Genomic DNA, 20,553 nt, shown 5'->3' on the forward strand with positions numbered 1-20,553 from the left:
GGAACATAACTCAAAAACTGTTCTACTGATTTTTAAAAAAAAATTTTTTTTTTGGAATTAGAGCCCGATCTCACATTAAAAGTGATTTTCAGTTTACTTGGTTCAAAAATGCTGTAAACTAGTGTAATCGATTATTTCGCTTGTATCACTAGACTGTGAGTCACATCACGTGATATCACATCATCCACCAAACAAAGCTTTGGAGAAATGATTCCCAAATTGCACTGGATTTATTTGAGTATTGTGTACGTTTAATAAACATTCTTTTAAAAATAACAAAAAACCATCCGAAACAACATCGTTTGGTTAAAGTAAAATGACAAACTTTAATTTCCAATCGATTTGACCATTGTTTTGAGATTTTTTTTATTGGAAATTGTTTTCTTCTACAGTTGTTTCCTAACTTCCGTCTTTTAGTGAGCAATCCGATCCAAAATTCTCAACAGAAGTTATGTTTGAACCAATAGACCGTTCGAAAGTGGTTTGGAAAATAACGGGAATGTCTAAGACCTTTTTTTTAATATATTCGAAATTCGTTCTTATTTTTAAAAAATCGTTCTTATTTTTAGAAATTTTAAAAATTATTTAAAATATACTGAAAATCCTGTGCAAAGTTGAATTTAAGTGCAAGAAAATCTGAGAAATTGCAAATTGACCAAAGTTCGAAAAACAGCTACCTTTGAGTATTCGTCACAAATTCTGAATTTCGTATTTTGAAAATCAAAAGATGCGAAAATGTGCAAAATTATGTCAACTTTTCAATCCTCTTATCAAAATTTATTTGGTATGATCTAAACAATTTTCCCGGTTCTTTGATTGAAAAGTACGGTTTTTACACAAGTTTTTTACATTTTTTGTGTTCATGATCTAAAAAAAATTCAAAAAAAATATATCGTTATGTGCAACGTATAGCTTCAGCTTTCTTGGAATGTTATTGAAATTATTTCTGAGCATTCCGTAGCTGATCTAAGTCATTTTTTCTGGAGCATGTTTTTTCGGTTTTTTTTTCTTAGACTTTAAATAACGGAAAACTGAAGTGTTGTAGCTGAACATTGTCTGAAAAACATATTTGAGTTACGTTTCGGAGTTTCCAAAACTATAAATTTGGTAAAATTGGTAGAGAAACAAGAGATATATCTATAGCGGTTTTAAGCGAGGAGTGTCAAATTGGCACTCAAGGTCTGTTTAGGGATTTCTTTGGCCTTCAGGGTGCGTCCATAAAAAAAGTTTTAATACCTACGGTTTCAGATAGGTTTCCGGAAGATCCGGAACACTTCAGCAGAGGATTTTTACTTACAGACACTTAAATTTCATATAGTCTGGCAAAGAGAATGACGGGAGCCAATCGAGCAAACTTTCCAAATAATGAAAAATCATGATTTAAGTACTGTGATTCCCGAAGCTTTTTTGGCTTTTTATTAACATTAACTAAAGTTATTTAGCATAATTTTCACTATTTTTCATGTATAGATCATAATATATTTTTCAAAAACGATTTCGAGTGCAATTAACAAAAAGAGTATTTATTTTACGAGTCTAAAATACTATTTTAGATTTTGCAACTGGAGAGAGTAATGAAGAGCTTGAACATTATCATAGAATGCTCGATTGGCTCCGCACGAATGACAGTTCGATTGGCTCCCGTCGTTCTCTTTGCCAGACTTTATGAAATTATAGTGTCCATACGGTCCATACTTTTACTATTTATTCCTCAAAGAGAACCGAAACAACACATTGTTTTGGTTCGTTTGTTTTCAATGCTATTCGCAATTGCGAAGAATAGAACCGATGATTGCTAATGATAGGTGATGGTGATAAACGCGGTTCAAATGTTTACATCATCGCACGGTTAATCATCACTTCCATCTGTACCGTTGAGCCGTCAACACGTACGCCGGAGCATCGTATCGTTGCTGTGTACCTGCAGGAACATTTTACATTATTTATTTTTTCCTTACCTGTATTTCAATCAGCACTTTTCAGTGCTAAAATTATTTTCATTTTCTTTTATTCATATTTTCTCTTTTCTTTCCAGCATGGGGAAGTCTTCGGCCGGCTCAAGGGCCGGAAGAAAACGGATTGCTGAACCTAATCCAGGGCCATCTGCCAAAAAAGTTGAAATTTCCAATTCATTCGATGTCCTTCATAACATCGGTGATGAGGAAATATTCATATTTAATTCTGATAAGAGTACTAAGAAACCTTCTTCTTCTTATACTCTTAAAAACGAAAAGATTCCACCAATAACGGTCACGATTCCTGACTTCAATGCCTTTCGAAAAGAAATCGTCACTTCCGTCAAGGATGTGAAGATTTCTTTTCAGATCGGTCGAAGGGGAACTGCTCGTCTATTGGCGGAATCTTTTAATGATTTTCAAAAGGTTTTAAATTATTTGAATAATAAAAAACACCAATTTTTTACGTACGACGCTAGAAGTGATCGTCCATTTAAAGTTGTACTTCGTGGTCTCACTGGCGATCAGACACCGGATGAGATCACAGCTGAATTAAATTCTTTGTTAGGTTTTTCTCCAATTCAAGTAATTCAAATGAGGAAAAGAACCAACACGAATAATACCAGTAGTGTTGGTTTTGCTCCTGAACTTTATTTGATCCATTTTAAAAAGGATCAGGTTAATAATTTGGAAATTTCGGAAAAGGCTCGTCTTATGTTCCATTGTCGAGTAAAATTTGAACCTTTTCGTAAATCCCATACCAATTTTTTACAAAATATTACGCAATGTCGTCGTTGTCAAGCTTTTTGTCATGGCACTAAAAATTGTAGAATGAATGCCAGATGCATGTTTTGCGGCTCATTCGATCATGAAAAATCTAAATGCCTTTTTGGTGGTGATAAGCCAAAAACAGAATTTTTTAAGTGTGCGAATTGCGCAGGTAATCACTCCTCGAATTCGCTAGATTGTCCCATCAGGGCAAAAATTATTGCTTCTAGGAAAAATCCCAAAGTTTCCAGAAAAGTTTCTTCTCCTCCTTCCTCTTTTTCGTCTTCACACGTCGGGCCGGCAAACAACCTGCCTGTTCGCGGTCAGCCTCGGTCGACATTGGAATCACGGCTGGGTAATACCCGAAGTGATTTTAATGTTACCTGTGCTGAATCTGCGCCCCAGACTCGTTGTTTATCGTTCTCAGAGGTGGTTGAAAATGGGTTTCCCTCTTCAGGTTTAACTAATAAAAATGGGAAAAAACCAAGTCTCAACGTTCATGCGAAGGCTTGGGAAAATCCCCGAAATTCAAATATTTGTTCTTCTCCTTCATTTTCTGATCCTAACAATTTTGTTGATTTGGGTGAGATTACTGAGGAAAAATTAAAATTTTTGCATCAAAATTTAATGGAAATGATGCAACTTATGTTGAAAGCAAATTCAATGTTTGAAGCTTTCCAAACTTCTTTTAATTATGCTAACAAAATTATTATGACTTTACGATTCCCTCATGGATCCAAATAGATGTTTAAATATTATGAATTGGAATGCTAGATCTTTGCTGGCTAACCAAGATGAATTCTTTTTATTTTTGAAAACTCAAAACATACATATTGCTGCCATCACTGAAACTTTTTTAAAGCCAGACAATAACTTGAAAAGCAATGCTTTCTTTAAAATTTTACGAAATGATCGACTTGATCGACAAGGTGGGGGTGTAGCTATTGTCATCAATAATCGTCTCAAATTTAGACTTCTTCCTTCTTTCAATACAAAAGTCTTAGAAACAATTGGAATTGAATTAGAAACTTCTATGGGGAAAATTATAATTGTTGCCGCATATTTGCCTTTCCAATGTAGCGGTGAACAGAAAAATTTTTTGAAGGGAGATTTACAAAAACTCACCAGAAATAAATCTAAATTTTTTATTATTGGTGACTTTAATGCAAAACACCGATCTTGGAATAATATTTCATCAAATTCAAATGGGAATATTTTGTTTAATGACTGCTCTGCAGGTTATTATACTGTTGAATATCCTAATGGGCATACTTGTTTTTCTTCAATTAGAAATCCCTCCACAATTGATTTGGTTCTAACGGATTTAGGCGAGCATTGTAGTCAATTAGTTACTCATGCGGACCTCGATTCAGACCACCTTCCAGTAACATTTTCTTTATCTCAAAGTCCCATTGAAAACCCTTTAAAATCAACTTTTAATTTTCAAAAGGCTAACTGTGAGCGATATATGAATTTTATTGAACGTATTTTAGATGTCAACGTTCCACTGAATTCAATAGAAGATATTGATTTGGCTGTAGAAAATTTGACAACTTCAATAGTCAATGCTAAAGCCGCTTCAATACCTAAAGTTAAACATAAATTCAATCAACCTTTAATTGATGATGATCTTCAGTTTTTGATACGACTGAAAAACATTCGTCGACGCCAATATCAACGTACTAGGGATCCTTATTTGAAATTAATTTATTGCGACCTTCAAAAAGAGATCAAACGTCGTTTAAATTTCATTCGTAATGAAAATTTTGCTAAAGCAGTAGAGGATATAAAACCCTACTCAAAGCCATTTTGGAAATTAACTAAAATTCTTAAAAAGCCCCAGAAGCCAATTCCTACTTTGAAAGATGGGGATACACTTCTTTTAACTAATTCAGAAAAGGCTCAAAAATTAGCCCAACAATTTGAGTCTGCTCATGATTTTAATTTAAACGTTGTAAGTCCAATTGATGCTCAAATTTCCCTAGAATTTGATGATATTTTTTCCAAGCAAAATGTGTTTGAAAGTTCTTGTGAGACAAATATTGATGAACTTAAATTGATTTTCAAAAAATTTAAAAATATGAAAGCTCCAGGGGAAGATGGGATTTTCTATATTCTTATTAAAAAGTTGCCTGAAAGCACTTTAAATTTTTTAGTTAAAATCTTCAACAAATGTTTTCATTTGGCTTATTTTCCCAATAAATGGAAAAATGCCAAAATAACTCCAATTTTGAAACCTGGAAAAAGTGCTTCAGAGCCTTCAAGTTATCGACCAATTAGTTTGCTTCCTTCTTTAAGTAAACTATTTGAGAGAGTTATTTTGAATAGAATGATGATTCACATTAATCAGAATTCTATTTTCCCTGATGAACAATTTGGTTTTCGTCATGGACATTCTACTACACATCAACTTTTGAGTGTAACTAATATGATTAACGCTAGCAAATCTGAAGGTTATTCAACTGGTGTTGCTCTTCTTGATATTGAAAAAGCTTTTGACAGTGTTTGGCACAAAGGTTTAGTTGCTAAATTAGCTCGATTTGATTTTCCTGTATATCTCACCGCCTAGCCGAACCTTACAAGTAAGCTATCAAAATTCATGCTCTGAAAGGACACCCATTAGAGCTGGTGTCCCTCAGGGTAGTATACTTGGGCCAATTTTATATAATATTTTTACTTCTGATCTTCCTGATGTACCAGAAGGAAAAGGTAGGAGATTATTTGCTGATGACACTTTGCTTTCAGCCAAAGGTCGAAATTTACGGGTGGTACGCAGTAGATTGCAACAAAATTTAAATTCCTTTTTGAATTACTTGAAAATGTGGAAAATTTCTCCTAACGCTTCCAAAACTCAACTTATTTTATTTCCCCATAAGCCAAGAGCAAATTTTTTAAAACCTAATGAAAATCATTCCATAACTTTTAATGGGGTTTCATTAGAATGGTCTGATCACGTGAAGTACTTGGGACTTACACTTGATCGGAATCTTACTTTTAAAAATCACATTGAAGATATTCAATCTAAATGTAATAAATACACTAAATCTCTTTATTCTCTCATCAACAGGAAATCCCGGTTGTGTCTGCGAAATAAGATGCTCATCTACAAACAAGTTTTCCGACCAGCGATCATGTATGCAGTTCCGATTTGGTCTAGCTGCTGCGCGACGAGGAAGAAAGCCATCCAGAGGATTCAGAACAAAGTTCTGAAAATGATTTTGCGGCTTCCACCTTGGCACAGCACCGAAGATCTTCATCGGATTGCGGGCATTGAATCGATCGAAGAGATGGCCAACAAAATCATCTCCAACTTCAGAGGCAAATCGATGCAGTCTTCCATCGCAGAGATTCGTTCTCTTTATGTTTAGTTTAATTTTAAGATAGTGTTTAGTTTTAAGTATAAAATATTTTTGCTATTACAGGATGTTCTCCTACATTAAAAACTTGATTGCGCTCAGCAAATTTAAATCTTATAAATAAATTCTTATAATCTAGTTACTTATAGGGCTATGAACAGTTCATTATTGAGCTGAACACCTAGTTTAATGCAATAATGTAATATAAGTGTAATGATGATTTGATACAAATAAAGACATATTTAAAAAAAAAAAATCGCACGGTTAAGCGAGACTACTCAAATTGGATTCATGGTAACACAACAGGGTTGCCAGATATACTGGGTAAGAGTATCAAAGTACTCATTGAGAAATGAGTACTTTCCCGGTTAGGGAAAAGTGGAAAGTGCTATCTGTAGTGTCCGCTGATAGACGTCAAAGAGAAGGCACGTCGTTCTCCGTTGCTCTCTGAAATACGACTGCTGTTATGTTCATACTTCTGCTGTAAAGAGCAGATCCAGAGGCCTGAGCCGTTAAGCATCTTATTATGACAGGGTACAATACTACACTATCGCTTATGTAATGGGTAGTTGTTTAAGGACTTCACGAACAAACCTGAATAAAAGTAACTCTATTCCACCACTGAAACCTGCGTTTTCAACTAAAACTAATGATGCAAAATTAAGGATTTTGGTCTCCGAAGATTTTTTTAAAGTTTAAGTTTAAGTTTATTATTCTAAACTACGGTAGCCACAAAGTTACATATAACGGTTGTACAAGTTCAAGGATAGTTTCCCAAGAAACCAAAAGTCCCATAAAACAGGTAAAAAAACGTTTACTCAGTCCCATCATTGATATGAAGTACATTCTATGCAGCTCAAAATTATCATAAAAATTTCTTATTGATACTTTTAAGTTCCAAAACAAGTCTTAATGATCTTCTATTCAGCTCCAGCTAATTCAACTTCCAAAAAATAGCAAAATGAGCAAAAAATCTCTTTCTATCTCAACTGCACCCTTGGCATCGGTTCCTCAATTACCAAATTACTTATTGAAAAAAAAAACTTGTCCGGCTTTGGGATCGAACCCCGACTCTAAGTGGTGATTTGATTTTGAAAGCACATCAATGCACTTTTTGTGACTTACCAAATCCCGTTTTTATCACTTTTGTGTCCTTTAGGTGTCTTAAGTCCCGTATAACGTACGTACAAATCACTTTTGCAACTTTCAAGTTCGTTAATGAGTACATATAGATCACTCATGGGAATTGGGCAAAATAAGTCACATACAACGTACATATTGATCACTTTTGCAACTTTCAAGTTCATTAATGAGTACAAAAAGTTTACTAAAGGGAATTGGGCAGTTGATTAACTTTGTCAGCCAATGTGTAACTTTCAATGCCTTCATTCAAGTAAATATGTGGCTTTTGGTTGCTTGGGTTTTTTCATTGTACCCAAATAAAGTTACAAGCCAACGAAAGCCGAAAGTTTAAAAAGTGACTCCAAACTCGTGGAAACAGTCCTACACCTGTAAGGGAGAAGCTGTAAGCGCATGGCGCATTCAATAAGTATTTCATGAAAATTTTAGGCAATTCTTTGTAAGTGCTTTAGTCACAGATAAGTGCATTCTACAAATTCCAATCATTGTTAAAACTTCAATTCATCTTTAAAGCTAGAAGTATTTAAAGAAAACATATCCATCCAAACAAAAAACACACAATTACTATATGATATTTTGAGTCATAACTTTATACTGCAAGGAAATAGGGCAAATGTTCACTTTAATGCTAAATGACTTTAAATTGCATGAAACATCGAGAAGTGTATGTACACAGTTTTTATCTGAATAGCTATCTATCGTCGAACATACTTTTCAAGATATATTTTGGTTTGTGTCAAGTGTAAATTATAGTAGTTTTTTTTTTATTGATCACATGTAACGTTCACAAACGCTCAGTCCCTAGTGATTAATAAGCGCATAAATGAGCATTGAGGTTAATTAATTTTTTTGACTTCTGTTAAGCAAGTGCCAAGTATCCTCAGTACTCAATCGGATAAGACAACATTTCACGGACAGGACTCACCTTAACGCGGAATTGCAACTTCGACGACAAAATGTTCAGACAAAAATCGACGGCACTGGTAAGGTAGATGGGCATCCGAACCAGATGCACTTCCTTCACTCGAAAAGGCAAAATGTCCCTGGCGGCAGTCATAACCGTTTTTAGCTTGGTAAAAGTCCACCGCCCCAAATGGGCCATCGAAAATTCCCCGAGATCAAGAATGGCGATCAGCCCATGCACCTGAAATCGTTCGTCATCCGCGAATACTTCCACTGCCAAAGTCCCAAGTTGGGTCACCTGTTCCGGGGTTGTTAAGGCGGGATCGTAATGGCCACATCGAATAACGGTAACCACCCGATTTTGAGAGTCTTTTCCCAAAGGAACGATCATAGCCTGGTCGATCAGTTGGGTCAGTCCATCGGGATTATCCACCACACAGAAATCCCTCGCCTCAACGCGGCCAATTAACCATTTTTCCAGGAACTCACAAGCCGCAACCACATTGAACTTCCGGTACCTCAGAAATCTCAACAGGAACAACGGCTCGGTCCAGCAGTTCCGGAATTGTGGATGCTTGGCGATGTACTCGCGCATCTGCTCCATAGCCTGATCCCTTACGTGGTCATACTCGTTCAATTCTTCCCGAGCAACTTTGAGATCTTCCGGTTCCAAACTGCAATGGTACTCTTCCGAGGGTGGAAGATCCCTACCACTTTCAGAAACTTTAATCATTTCAACGAATCCGATCAACCGAACGTATCACATTAGACTAACTTGAGCCAGATTGTGCACCGGATCTCTTATTTCGACAAGCATATTTAGGCGTGAAAAGTGCACCTCAACCAACTAGAGCAGTGCTTTAATTTTGTCGATGCGAAAATAAATCTCGTGGCGTGGCTAAAGCTCGTAGTAATCCTGGATCGAGGCAAGGCGTCCGGAGCAAGGTGAAGGCGGATGTATTGAAAATCGACAGGCCTCAAGCCTAGTTACAAGTATGTAGGCTAAAAAATGTTTATTGGAAAACAAGTTGCTACTTTAAACGTGCAAACCCTCACCTGAATGGCTTGTAAACAGGTAAGAATTTAAACGAGAGAACTAGTTGAACAGAAACATGCGAAGCAAAAACGAAACTAGATTTTTTTCAGCGGTGATCGAAAGGGATTTTTAAACTGTTACAGCACAAGTTGAAGCGTGCTTTAATTGAGCTAAAATTTAAACTTATCTGTTTAAATTTTAGCCCAATTTAATCTTACTTCAACTTGTGTTATTGCAGTTTGAAAAGCTCTTTCAGTAATTTAGGAAAAAAATATAGTTGAGGTCATAAATTTTATATATAGCAGAAAAAAACTCAAAATAAAAGTCGAATAGTTCAAAATAAAATAAATACTGTTTTTCATGAAAAATAGGAAACTAAGCAAAATCAAATCAAAACAGAAATGTGAATTATCGGGAACTTCCAGAGAAGTCAGGAATTTTAAAATTTTGTTACTTTACCTCATTTCATTATCAACATTTTTATCATTTTTTTATAATTTATGTAATATTTGTAATTTTTGTCATTTTGGTAATTTCTGTAATTTTTGTCAATTTAGTAATTTTTGTAATTTTTGTAATTTTTGTAATTTTTGTAATTTTTGTAATTTTTGTAATTTTTGTAATTTTTGTAATTTTTGTAATTTTTGTAATTTTTGTAATTTTTGTAATTTTTGTAATTTTTGTAATTTTTGTAATTTTTGTAATTTTTGTAATTTTTGTAATTTTTGTAATTTTTGTAATTTTTGTAATTTTTGTAATTTTTGTAATTTTTGTAATTTTTGTAATTTTTGTAATTTTTGTAATTTTTGTAATTTTTGTAATTTTTGTAATTTTTGTAATTTTTGTAATTTTTGTAATTTTTGTAATTTTTGTAATTTTTGTAATTTTTGTAATTTTTGTATTTTTTGTAATTTTTGTAATTTTTGTAATTTTTGTAATTTTTGTAATTTTTGTAATTTTTGTAATTTTTGTAATTTTTGTAATTTTTGTAATTTTTGTAATTTTTGTAATTTTTGAATTTTTGTAATTTTTATAATTTTTGTAATTTTTGTAATTTTTGTAATCTTTGTAATTTTTATAATTTTTGTAATTTTTGTAATTTTTGTAATTTTTGCAATTTTTGTAATTTTGGTAATTTTTGTAATTTTTGTAATTTTTGTATTTTTTGTAATTTTTGTAATTTTTGTAATTTTTGTAATTTTTGTAATTTTTGTGATTTTTGTAATTTTTGTAATTTTTGTAACTTTTGTTATTTTTGTAATTTTTGTAATTTTTGTAATTTTTGTAATTTTTGTAATTTTTGTAATTTTTGTAATTTTTGTAATTTTTGTAATTTTTGTAATTTTTGTAATTTTTGTAATTTTTGTAATTTTTGTAATTTTTGTAATTTTTGTAATTTTTGTAATTTTTGTAATTTTTGTAATTTTTGTAATTTTTGTAATTTTTGTAATTTTTGTAATTTTTGTAATTTTTGTAATTTTTGTAATTTTTGTAATTTTTGTAATTTTTGTAATTTTTGTAATTTTTGTAATTTTTGTAATTTTTGTAATTTTTGTAATTTTTGTAATTTTTGTAATTTTTGTAATTTTTGTTATTTTTGTAATTTTTGTAATTTTTGTAATTTTTGTAATTTTTGTAATTTTTGTAATTTTTGTAATTTTTGTAATTTTTGTAATTTTTGTAATTTTTGTAATTTTTGTAATTTTTGTAATTTTTGTAATTTTTGTAATTTTTGTAATTTTTGTAATTTTTGTAATTTTTGTAATTTTTGTAATTTTTGTAATTTTTGTAATTTTTGTAATTTTTGTAATTTTTGTAATTTTTGTAATTTTTGTAATTTTTGTAATTTTTGTAATTTTTGTAATTTTTGTAATTTTTGTAATTTTTGTAATTTTTGTAATTTTTGTAATTTTTTAATTTTTGTAATTTATGTAATTTTTGTAATTTTTGTAATTTTTGTAATTTTTGTAATTTTTGTAATTTTTGTAATTTTTGTAATTTTTGTAATTTTTGTAATTTTTGTAATTTTTGTAATTTTTGTAATTTTTGTAATTTTTGTAATTTTTGTAATTTTTGTAATTTTTGTAATTTTTGTAATTTTTGTAATTTTTGTAATTTTTGTAATTTTTGTAATTTTTGTAATTTTTGTAATTTTTGTAATTTTTGTAATTTTTGTAATTTTTGTAATTTTTGTAATTTTTGTAATTTTTGTAATTTTTGTAATTTTTGTAATTTTTGTAATTTTTGTAATTTTTGTAATTTTTGTAATTCTTGTAATTTTTGTAATTTTTGTAATTTTTGTAATTTTTGTAATTTTTGTAATTTTTGTAATTTTTGTAATTTTTGTAATTTTTGTAATTTTTGTAATTTTTGTAATTTTTGTAATTTTTGTAATTTTTGTAATTTTTGTAATTTTTGTAATTTTTGTAATTTTTGTAATTTTTGTAATTTTTGTAATTTTTATAATTTTTGTATTTTTTGTAATTTTTGTAATTTTTGTAATTTTTGTCATTTTTGTAATTTTTGTCATTTTTATAATTTTTGTAATTTTTGGCATTTTAATCATATTCGTCATTTTTGTCATTTTTGTAAATTTGGTATTTTTTGTAATTTTCATAATTTTCATAATTTTTGTAATTTTTGTAATTTTTGTAATTTTTTGTATTTTTTCTTATTTATCTAGTTTTTGTCATTTTTGTCATTTTTGTCATTTTTGTCATTTTTGTCATTTTTGTCATTTTTGTCATTTTTGTCATTTTTGTCATTTTTGTCATTTTTGTCATTTTTGTCATTTTTGTCATTTTTGTCATTTTTGTCGTTTTTATCATTTTTGTCATTTTTGTCATTTTTGTCATTTTTGTCATTTTTGTCATTTTTGTCATTTTTGTCATTTTTGTCATTTTTGTCATTTTTGTCATTTTTGTCATTTTTGTCATTTTTGTCATTTTTGTCATTTTTGTCATTTTTGTCATTTTTGTCATTTTTGTCATTTTTGTCATTTTTGTCATTTTTGTGATTTTTGTCATTTTTGTCATTTTTGTCATTTTTGTCATTTTTGTCATTTTTGTCATTTTTGTCATTTTTGTCATTTTTGTCATTTTTGTCATTTTTGTCATTTTTGTCATGTTTGTCATTTTTGTCATTTTTGTCATTTTTGTCATTTTTGTCATTTTTGTCATTTTTGTCATTTTTGTCATTTTTGTCATTTTTGTCATTTTTGTCATTTTTGTCATTTTTGTCATTTTTGTCATTTTTGTCATTTTTGTCATTTTTGTCATTTTTGTCATTTTTGTCATTTTTGTCATTTTTGTCATTTTTGTCATTTTTGTCATTTTTGTCATTTTTGTCATTTTTGTCATTTTTGTCATTTTTGTCATTTTTGTCATTTTTGTCATTTTTGTCATTTTTGTCATTTTTGTCATTTTTGTCATTTTTGTCATTTTTGTCATTTTTGTCATTTTTGTCATTTTTGTCATTTTTGTCATTTTTGTCATTTTTGTCATTTTTGTCATTTTTGTCATTTTTGTCATTTTTGTCATTTTTGTCATTTTTGTCATTTTTGTCATTTTTGTCATTTTTGTCATTTTTGTCATTTTTGTCATTTTTGTCATTTTTGTCATTTTTGTCATTTTTGTCATTTTTGTCATTTTTGTCATTTTTGCCATTTTTGTCATTTTTGTCATTTTTGTCATTTTTGTCATTTTTGTCATTTTTGTCATTTTTGTCATTTTTGTCATTTTTGTCATTTTTGTCATTTTTGTCATTTTTGTCATTTTTGTCATTTTTGTCATTTTTGTCATTTTTGTCATTTTTGTCATTTTTGTCATTTTTGTCATTTTTGTCATTTTTGTCATTTTTGTCATTTTTGTCATTTTTGTCATTTTTGTCATTTTTGTCATTTTTGTCATTTTTGTCATTTTTGTCATTTTTGTCATTTTTGTCATTTTTGTCATTTTTGTCATTTTTGTCATTTTTGTCATTTTTGTCATTTTTGTCATTTTTGTCATTTTTGTCATTTTTGTCATTTTTGTCATTTTTGTCATTTTTGTCATTTTTGTCATTTTTGTCATTTTTGTCATTTTTGTCATTTTTGTCATTTTTGTCATTTTTGTCATTTTTGTCATTTTTGTCATTTTTGTCATTTTTGTCATTTTTGTCATTTTTGTCATTTTTGTCATTTTTGTCATTTTTGTCATTTTTGTCATTTTTGTCATTTTTGTCATTTTTGTCATTTTTGTCATTTTTGTCATTTTTGTCATTTTTGCCATTTTTGTCATTTTTGTCATTTTTGTCATTTTTGTCATTTTTGTCATTTTTGTCATTTTTGTCATTTTTGTCATTTTTGTCATTTTTGTCATTTTTGTCATTTTTGTCATTTTTGTCATTTTTGTCATTTTTGTCATTTTTGTCATTTTTGTCATTTTTGTCATTTTTGTCATTTTTGTCATTTTTGTCATTTTTGTCATTTTTGTCATTTTTGTCATTTTTGTCATTTTTGTCATTTTTGTCATTTTTGTCATTTTTGTCATTTTTGTCATTTTTGTCATTTTTGTCATTTTTGTCATTTTTGTCATTTTTGTCATTTTTGTCATTTTTGTCATTTTTGTCATTTTTGTCATTTTTGTCATTTTTGTCATTTTTGTCATTTTTGTCATTTTTGTCATTTTTGTCATTTTTGTCATTTTTGTCATTTTTGTCATTTTTGTCATTTTTGTCATTTTTGTCATTTTTGTCATTTTTGTCATTTTTGTCATTTTTGTCATTTTTGTCATTTTTGTCATTTTTGTCATTTTTGTCATTTTTGTCATTTTTGTCATTTTTGTCATTTCTGTCATTTCTGTCATTTCTGTCATTTTTGTCATTTTTGTCATTTTTGTCATTTTTGTCATTTTTGTCATTTTTGTCATTTTTGTCATTTTTGTCATTTTTGTCTTTTAGTCATTTTTGTCATTTTTGTCATTTTTGTCATTTTTGTCATTTTTGTCATTTTTGTCATTTTTGTCATTTTTGTCATTTTTGTCATTTTTGTCATTTTTGTCATTTTTGTCATTTTTGTCATTTTTGTCATTTTTGTCATTTTTGTCATTTTTGTCATTTTTGTCATTTTTGTCATTTTTGTCATTTTTGTCATTTTTGTCATTTTTGTCATTTTTGTCATTTTTGTCATTTTTGTCATTTTTGTCATTTTTGTCATTTTTGTCATTTTTGTCATTTTTGTCATTTTTGTCATTTTTGTCATTTTTGTCATTTTTGTCATTTTTGTCATTTTTGTCATTTTTGTCATTTTTGTCATTTTTGTCATTTTTGTCATTTTTGTCATTTTTGTCATTTTTGTCATTTTTGTCATTTTTGTCATTTTTGTCATTTTTGTCATTTTTGTCATTTTTGTCATTTTTGTCATTTTTGTCATTTTTGTCATTTTTGTCGTTTTTGTCATTTTTGTCATTTTTGTCATTTTTGTCATTTTTGTCATTTTTGTCATTTTTGTCATTTTTGTCATTTTTGTCATTTTTGTCATTTTTGTCATTTTTGTCATTTTTGTCATTTTTGTCATTTTTGTCATTTTTGTCATTTTTGTCATTTTTGTCGTTTTTGTCATTTTTGTCATTTTTGTCATTTTTGTCATTTTTGTCATTTTTGTCATTTTTGTCATTTTTGTCATTTTTGTCATTTTTGTCATTTTTGTCATTTTTGAAAATTTCATAACTTATTTGACTGTTGCGAGATGAAAATTTAAAACACATACCACTACTCGATTCCGCAACTTGGGCGATATCAATCTCATCGCCAGTTCGATAAAAGTGGCTGTGTACTTTGGAATGTTGAACACATGGATTTGTTTCCATCTAAAGGTGACTTCATTCATTGCCCGCGTGACAATCGACAGCTTGGTCAGTGTCCAATTCGCCACATGAGATAAGCTCATTTCCTTCAAGTCCACCAGCAACACAATTCCCATGACCTGGTAATGTTCCACTTCCTGGTAGACTTCCAGCGCTAGCAATCCGAGTCGTGTTACATCCTCAGGAAGCACACTGTCCGGATCGTAATGTCCTGATCTAAGATAAAATACTTTTCGTCCTTCTTCATCCGGGTCCAGTGGGATAAATATTCCCTGTTTTACCAGATGATCACAGTCCAACGGATCTTTCACATAGAAAAAATCTTTCGCCACAACTCGATATGTCAAATATTTTTCCAAAGACTCACAAGCGGCCACAACATTGAATTTTCGATTTCGGAGAAACATCAACAGGAATAACGGATCCGTACGGCAACGCGTGATCTGCGGATGTTTGGCTATGAACTGGCGCATCTGTTCCAGGGCCGGCCCTCGCGTATGTTCATTCTCATTCAGCTCATCCCTAGCGATTGCCAAATGTTTGGGCTCCAGAGCACACCGATACTCCACGTAAACCGCGGGACATTTGTCCAAATTTGCTATGTCGGACATCACGCGTCGTTGTCGATCGCCGGAATCTAACTACCGATTGAGCCGAAACAAAATGACTTAATACATACTGCCAAATGAGCGAAGAAAGGCAACGACGACATCAATCAGAGGCAGAATGCTACGAGCAAGCAATTGAATCATCACAGATGATAAACGAAGATTTGCTACTAAATTACGGCAAATCATATACTCGTACTTTCCTGTCGTCGGCGGTTTTCCGTGCTTCAGCTTTGGTTTCACATATGTAACTCTAATAAATGCATTGAATCATTTCAATATTGTTCCAAAGCATTCTAGAATAATATAGCTATGAGTGGAAAAACTAAGGGATGTATGTATACAAAAGTAATGCTTATTTAAGAAATAAGAGTTAGAGAGAGAGTCTCAGGGGATTATGAAAAAACCTAAAAATAATTGGTATACAAATTCTTGAGTCGAATATTGCTAGAAAAGAAGTTAGAAAAAAGAAATTCTTTTAAGGGAAAGTGTATTTAAAAGGATGCAATTCGAAGGAAGTCTACAAAAAAGATAAAAAGAAAACGATGAGCTGTTTGGTGTAAGTACCGCTCGAAATGACTTTTTTTAAACTTCCACTTTTAAACTGAGATAATTTTTTAATAAAGCGATCGTTATTGTGCTATGCTGGAAGCCTCCGAACCGAAAGCTCGACCGAAAAATGTAGTTTGTTATGTCATTATTGCGCGTAATGTTTGCGTTCAATCTCTTCAAAAAACATCTAACCTTTATTTCTTAAATCTATTTTGAACAAAAATTTTCCAACTAGATTTAATGAATTGAAAAACTGCATGTCAACCTTCTCCTTTTTATTTTTTTTAAGTCCGTTCATTTCTTGATAGAACTTTTTAATTCGAATACCTTTGTTTAATGAATCATTTTCCCGAATTCAATGCATATTTTTATGGTGTTATATGGTGTTTTATGCCAAACATTCCGCTGATTAAGTTGGCGAAAATGGAAGAAGTAAGTTTCGGAGCGGTCTGAAATTCGATTTGAAAGTATGCAAAGAAAAGCATCTTCGTATACTAAAAAAATCGGGGCGGAAACCGGATCCTGTGGACAAAACTTTGGACCTGAAAGTCATGCGTGCTTAAACCTGAAAGAAGGCTGCTTCAGTTCAGGATGTGGTCAAAAACGAGAATCCACTATCAGCACTGTCCATCGTGCCAAGGTAAGATTGGGTCTAATGATATATAAAAGCGAAAGAAGCCGAAGCCTACACCCACAAATCAGGCTCTACTCTAGTAATGAACTTCCTTGGAGGTGGAATTATCGGTATAAGATTCTATGCCGGTCCGGCATTAACAAGCTTTTTAATAACTGGCATTATCTTCCCAGCGCAACCGCATTGCACATGACTGAAAGAAGCCGATTAAAACAAATCACAATACAAAGCAGGATGGAAACAATCAGCCAGCAAGGATATTGTCCAATGATGTAGCGAGCGCTGTGTGTGTATGAATTGGCATAAGAAAAAAAAACATTCTTTGTTTCCAACTGACAACAAAAAACCACCAGCCAAGATGAGCTGTGCGTGTGTATGTAAACCGACCGGCAATAGAAAAAAGTTTCTAGTTTCCAAAGACAAAGAATGATGAAAAAACACCGGCCAAACGCCAGACGGCCAATGCAGTGCGTTTTTTTTTAATTGGGCTATGGCAGAAGGAATATGACAATAAACTTTCGTTTGCTAACCGACTCAGATGGTGCACTGGACAAGATATCGTACTGGCAAAGCCGAGATGAAATGTTGCAGTGAGTTCGATTTTCACTATATTTTTTTTAGATGAATTATCCAAAAGGATGAAAACCCCATAAAATGTTTTCCTTGTTTCGTTTGAATGTAGTTGTCATGCATGATTTTTGCTTGGAGGCTCGAATCTTTATGCCAGTAGTGCATTTCACATAGAATCTGGTCGCATCTTTTCATTTACTGCAGCGCCCCTAGTTGTCACATCGCGAATCTATTGACAGTGTTTTGATCCGGATGGTTTGTTTACTTAGTGGTGAAAATTTCATCAAGATTGAAGCAGTCAATCTGTAGTTGTGGGAAGAAGACTAAGATTTTCATCACTGCGGACACAATGAATGGGAATGTTTACAAAGAAGAATGTCTCCAGAAGAAGGTTTTGCCATTCATTCGGTCCCACAAAGGTCCGGTGAAGTTCTGGACGGACCTGGCAAGCTGCCACTACAGCCGGAATGTCGTTAAGTGGTATAAGGAGAACAAGATCGATTTTGTTGAAAAAAGTATCAATCCACCAAACTGTCCGGATTTCCGTCCCATCGAGAAATATTGGGCAATAGTTAAGGGCAAACTGAAGAAATGTGGCAGAACCATGAAAAAACCCGCTCAAATGAAAAAGTGGTGGAACAAGATTGGATTCTATGTGAAACAGACTTTACACTTTGCAACGTATTTTCGTCACAGAGATTTGCCCGAAAATTATGTAATCAACTGCTGTGTGGAAAACCGGTGTGCGTTATCATCGACGACGAAACCAATTTCAAGTTACAAAACGCTTCCGTGTGATCTGTAATCCACTGTTCGGGATCACCAAAGTATTGACGAGACCGAGACATCAATTTTTACTGAAAAAATCAATGAAAAGGAAATGTTGATACCAGGGCCGTAGGAAGAACCGACTCATGGGGAGGGGGGGGGGGGTTGGTGACTGATTTTTACCTATGATTTTTTGCCCAACAGAAAACGAACAAAAAAGATTAAATCAAAATATATTTGAAACTATATGATTATTAACTTTTAAGTACTCATTAATAGTTTTCGTATTAAATCGTAACTATAGAAAAGTGGTCCTTAGCCTTAAGGGTGAGCTTACTTTTTTTATAATGAAACCTTTAGAAACAAAATGTGGAATTTGTTTTCATTGATGGTTAAAATTTATGAATTTGTTCAAGAGTCTGGTAGATCAAAGTTATTTGATTTGAGCATAAAATAAGTTCTTTGTAGGGTAGCCTTCAATTTCTCAAAAAAGATTATTCTATACTTTAATCAAACAAGCCTAATCTTCCAAACTTTAAAGCAAGTTCCAAGATTCTATCCTTTGATGAAAATAAATAAAAATGTTCAAATAAACAGCAAGAGATAATACATTCTCGGATCAAATTTGTTTTGAACAAAATTTATGATTTTAATTTGAAATTTGGCTTTAAAAAAACTACAATATTAAAAATGTTAAACAATACACCGAGAAAATATAAAATTTCGTGCAGATTTTTTAGGTGAAGATCAGCTACATGTTTCTTTAACAGTTTCTTTCTTTTCTTTCAAATATAGGTTCATAAAGAATCAATTCCAGAATGATAATCCTGAGGATGATTTTTTTAAAATATAATTTATGATATTTTGCATAAAATAAAACTTAAAAAAATTAACTCAAATTCTAGTTTATATTTGTAATTTTTTGCTGAATTCTGTTTACAAACTTATTCTGATTTAAAAAAAATTAAATCTGGAAATCAAGCAAATATTTAAGTTCTTGTTCTCTTGAATTCCTCAACAATTTAATGTTGATTGAAAAACTTATTCACAAGCCAAATCTTTTTCTGAATTTTTAATCTGAATTCTGAACCTGAATTCAAAAATTGATTTTTGAATCTGTTTTCGAATTTCAATACGATTTCTGAAATGTACAAAAATTACGATTGTCGAATCTTATTAATAAATATTTAATTTTAATTAACAAATAAGAATTTTACTAGCCAAGCCCTCATTCATGAATATATTATTTGAACTCTGTAGTGCTGGTCTAATATTAATTTATTATCAATTAATTTATTAATAATCCGTTTTTTAGATCTGAAATAAAATGTGAATTTAGAATGATGAATCTAAATCTGAGTTTTCAATTTTGGATCAACACTTAGAAGTATTAAATGTTCAAATTTTGTGTAAGAATATTTTTTATTCTTTAGCTTCGAATTTGAATATAAAACCAAATTCTTCGTTTTTTATATTCGGAAAACTGTTATAAAAACATTGGAAATGCATAAAATTTTCGAAAAACATGATTCAAATTTGATATGAAATGCTTTTGAACCGGGATTTCAAAGCAGCTTATCATTCGAACTGAAAATCAAGAATCCTAAACTTGGTACAAAATCCGAAATACGAAAATATGTAGAAATACAAATTTGGTTATGGGAACATGGAACCAGAACCTCCAAAATGGGTTTAATTTAAAATTTTACATTCAGACCTGAATTTCTATGACAAGGTTGTAGATTTCCCAGTTTAAACCGGGTTGGCCTGGATATTTAATATAAAACTTTGGAAAGTCCGGTTTGACCCTGTTGCCCGGATTTCATTGGAATAGCCCAGATTTTGCCTGGGTTTCTTTCTCATTTTTTAATCAAACTTAAAAAAAATGTGTTGTAAATAAATTTGTTTTTATTTATTGATAATTTCTGAAGCAAGTTTAAAAAAAAAGAATCATGAAAAGGTTTTCTTTATTGATTTTCGATGAGTTATTCCTAGGTTCTGAACAGAATTGCCCGGATATTCCCGGATATTTTGCCAGGTTTTTATATAAATCAGCTCGGATTTGTCCGTCCCGGATACGTGCTGAAAAAATTCTGGCAACCGTTTTCCATGAACAAGTGAGAAAATTTTGAAAAACTGTAGCAGAATTTTAAACTTAGGATGGGTTTTTGTGGTTTTGGCACTAGTTTTTAGTCTAGATTGTTACTCTTCAGTTACTTTGCTCTATTATCATAACTGGATTACGAATTTAAAATTTTAAGTGTAAGGTAGAATACCTCGCTTGTTTTTTTGGACCCTCATGGGGGGGGGGGGGGTTTAACCCCCAATTTAATTATATTTAAACTGTTTTTTTTTAATTATGCTTAAACATAATAGGACATTCTATAAAAGTGAAGCTGAATTTTTTAAGTAAATCTGAT

The 20,553-nt window shown here is 30.8% G+C and overlaps 1 protein-coding gene across 6 annotated transcripts in view; it reads right to left on the minus strand.

Moving 5' to 3' along the window:
* The window catches only part of LOC129756209 (clavesin-1-like), a 101,376-nt gene that overhangs the window by 33,334 nt on the left and 47,489 nt on the right, over window positions 1–20,553 (minus strand). The window contains exon 1 of one of the 6 annotated variants that reach the window (XM_055753024.1): window positions 14,905–15,652. The exons of 4 other annotated variants lie outside the window; for them this stretch is intronic. In XM_055753024.1, the coding sequence (XP_055608999.1) occupies window positions 14,905–15,612 (708 nt within the window). In that variant the 5' untranslated portion in view covers window positions 15,613–15,652. Of the gene's footprint in view, window positions 1–8,144; window positions 8,947–14,904; window positions 15,653–20,553 lie in introns of those variants that run through there. One more of the 6 variants, XM_055753022.1, reaches the window with a different exon arrangement.

Source organism: Uranotaenia lowii, chromosome 3 (genome assembly GCF_029784155.1).
Source record: "Uranotaenia lowii strain MFRU-FL chromosome 3, ASM2978415v1, whole genome shotgun sequence".
NCBI classification, from domain to species: domain Eukaryota; kingdom Metazoa; phylum Arthropoda; class Insecta; order Diptera; family Culicidae; genus Uranotaenia; species Uranotaenia lowii.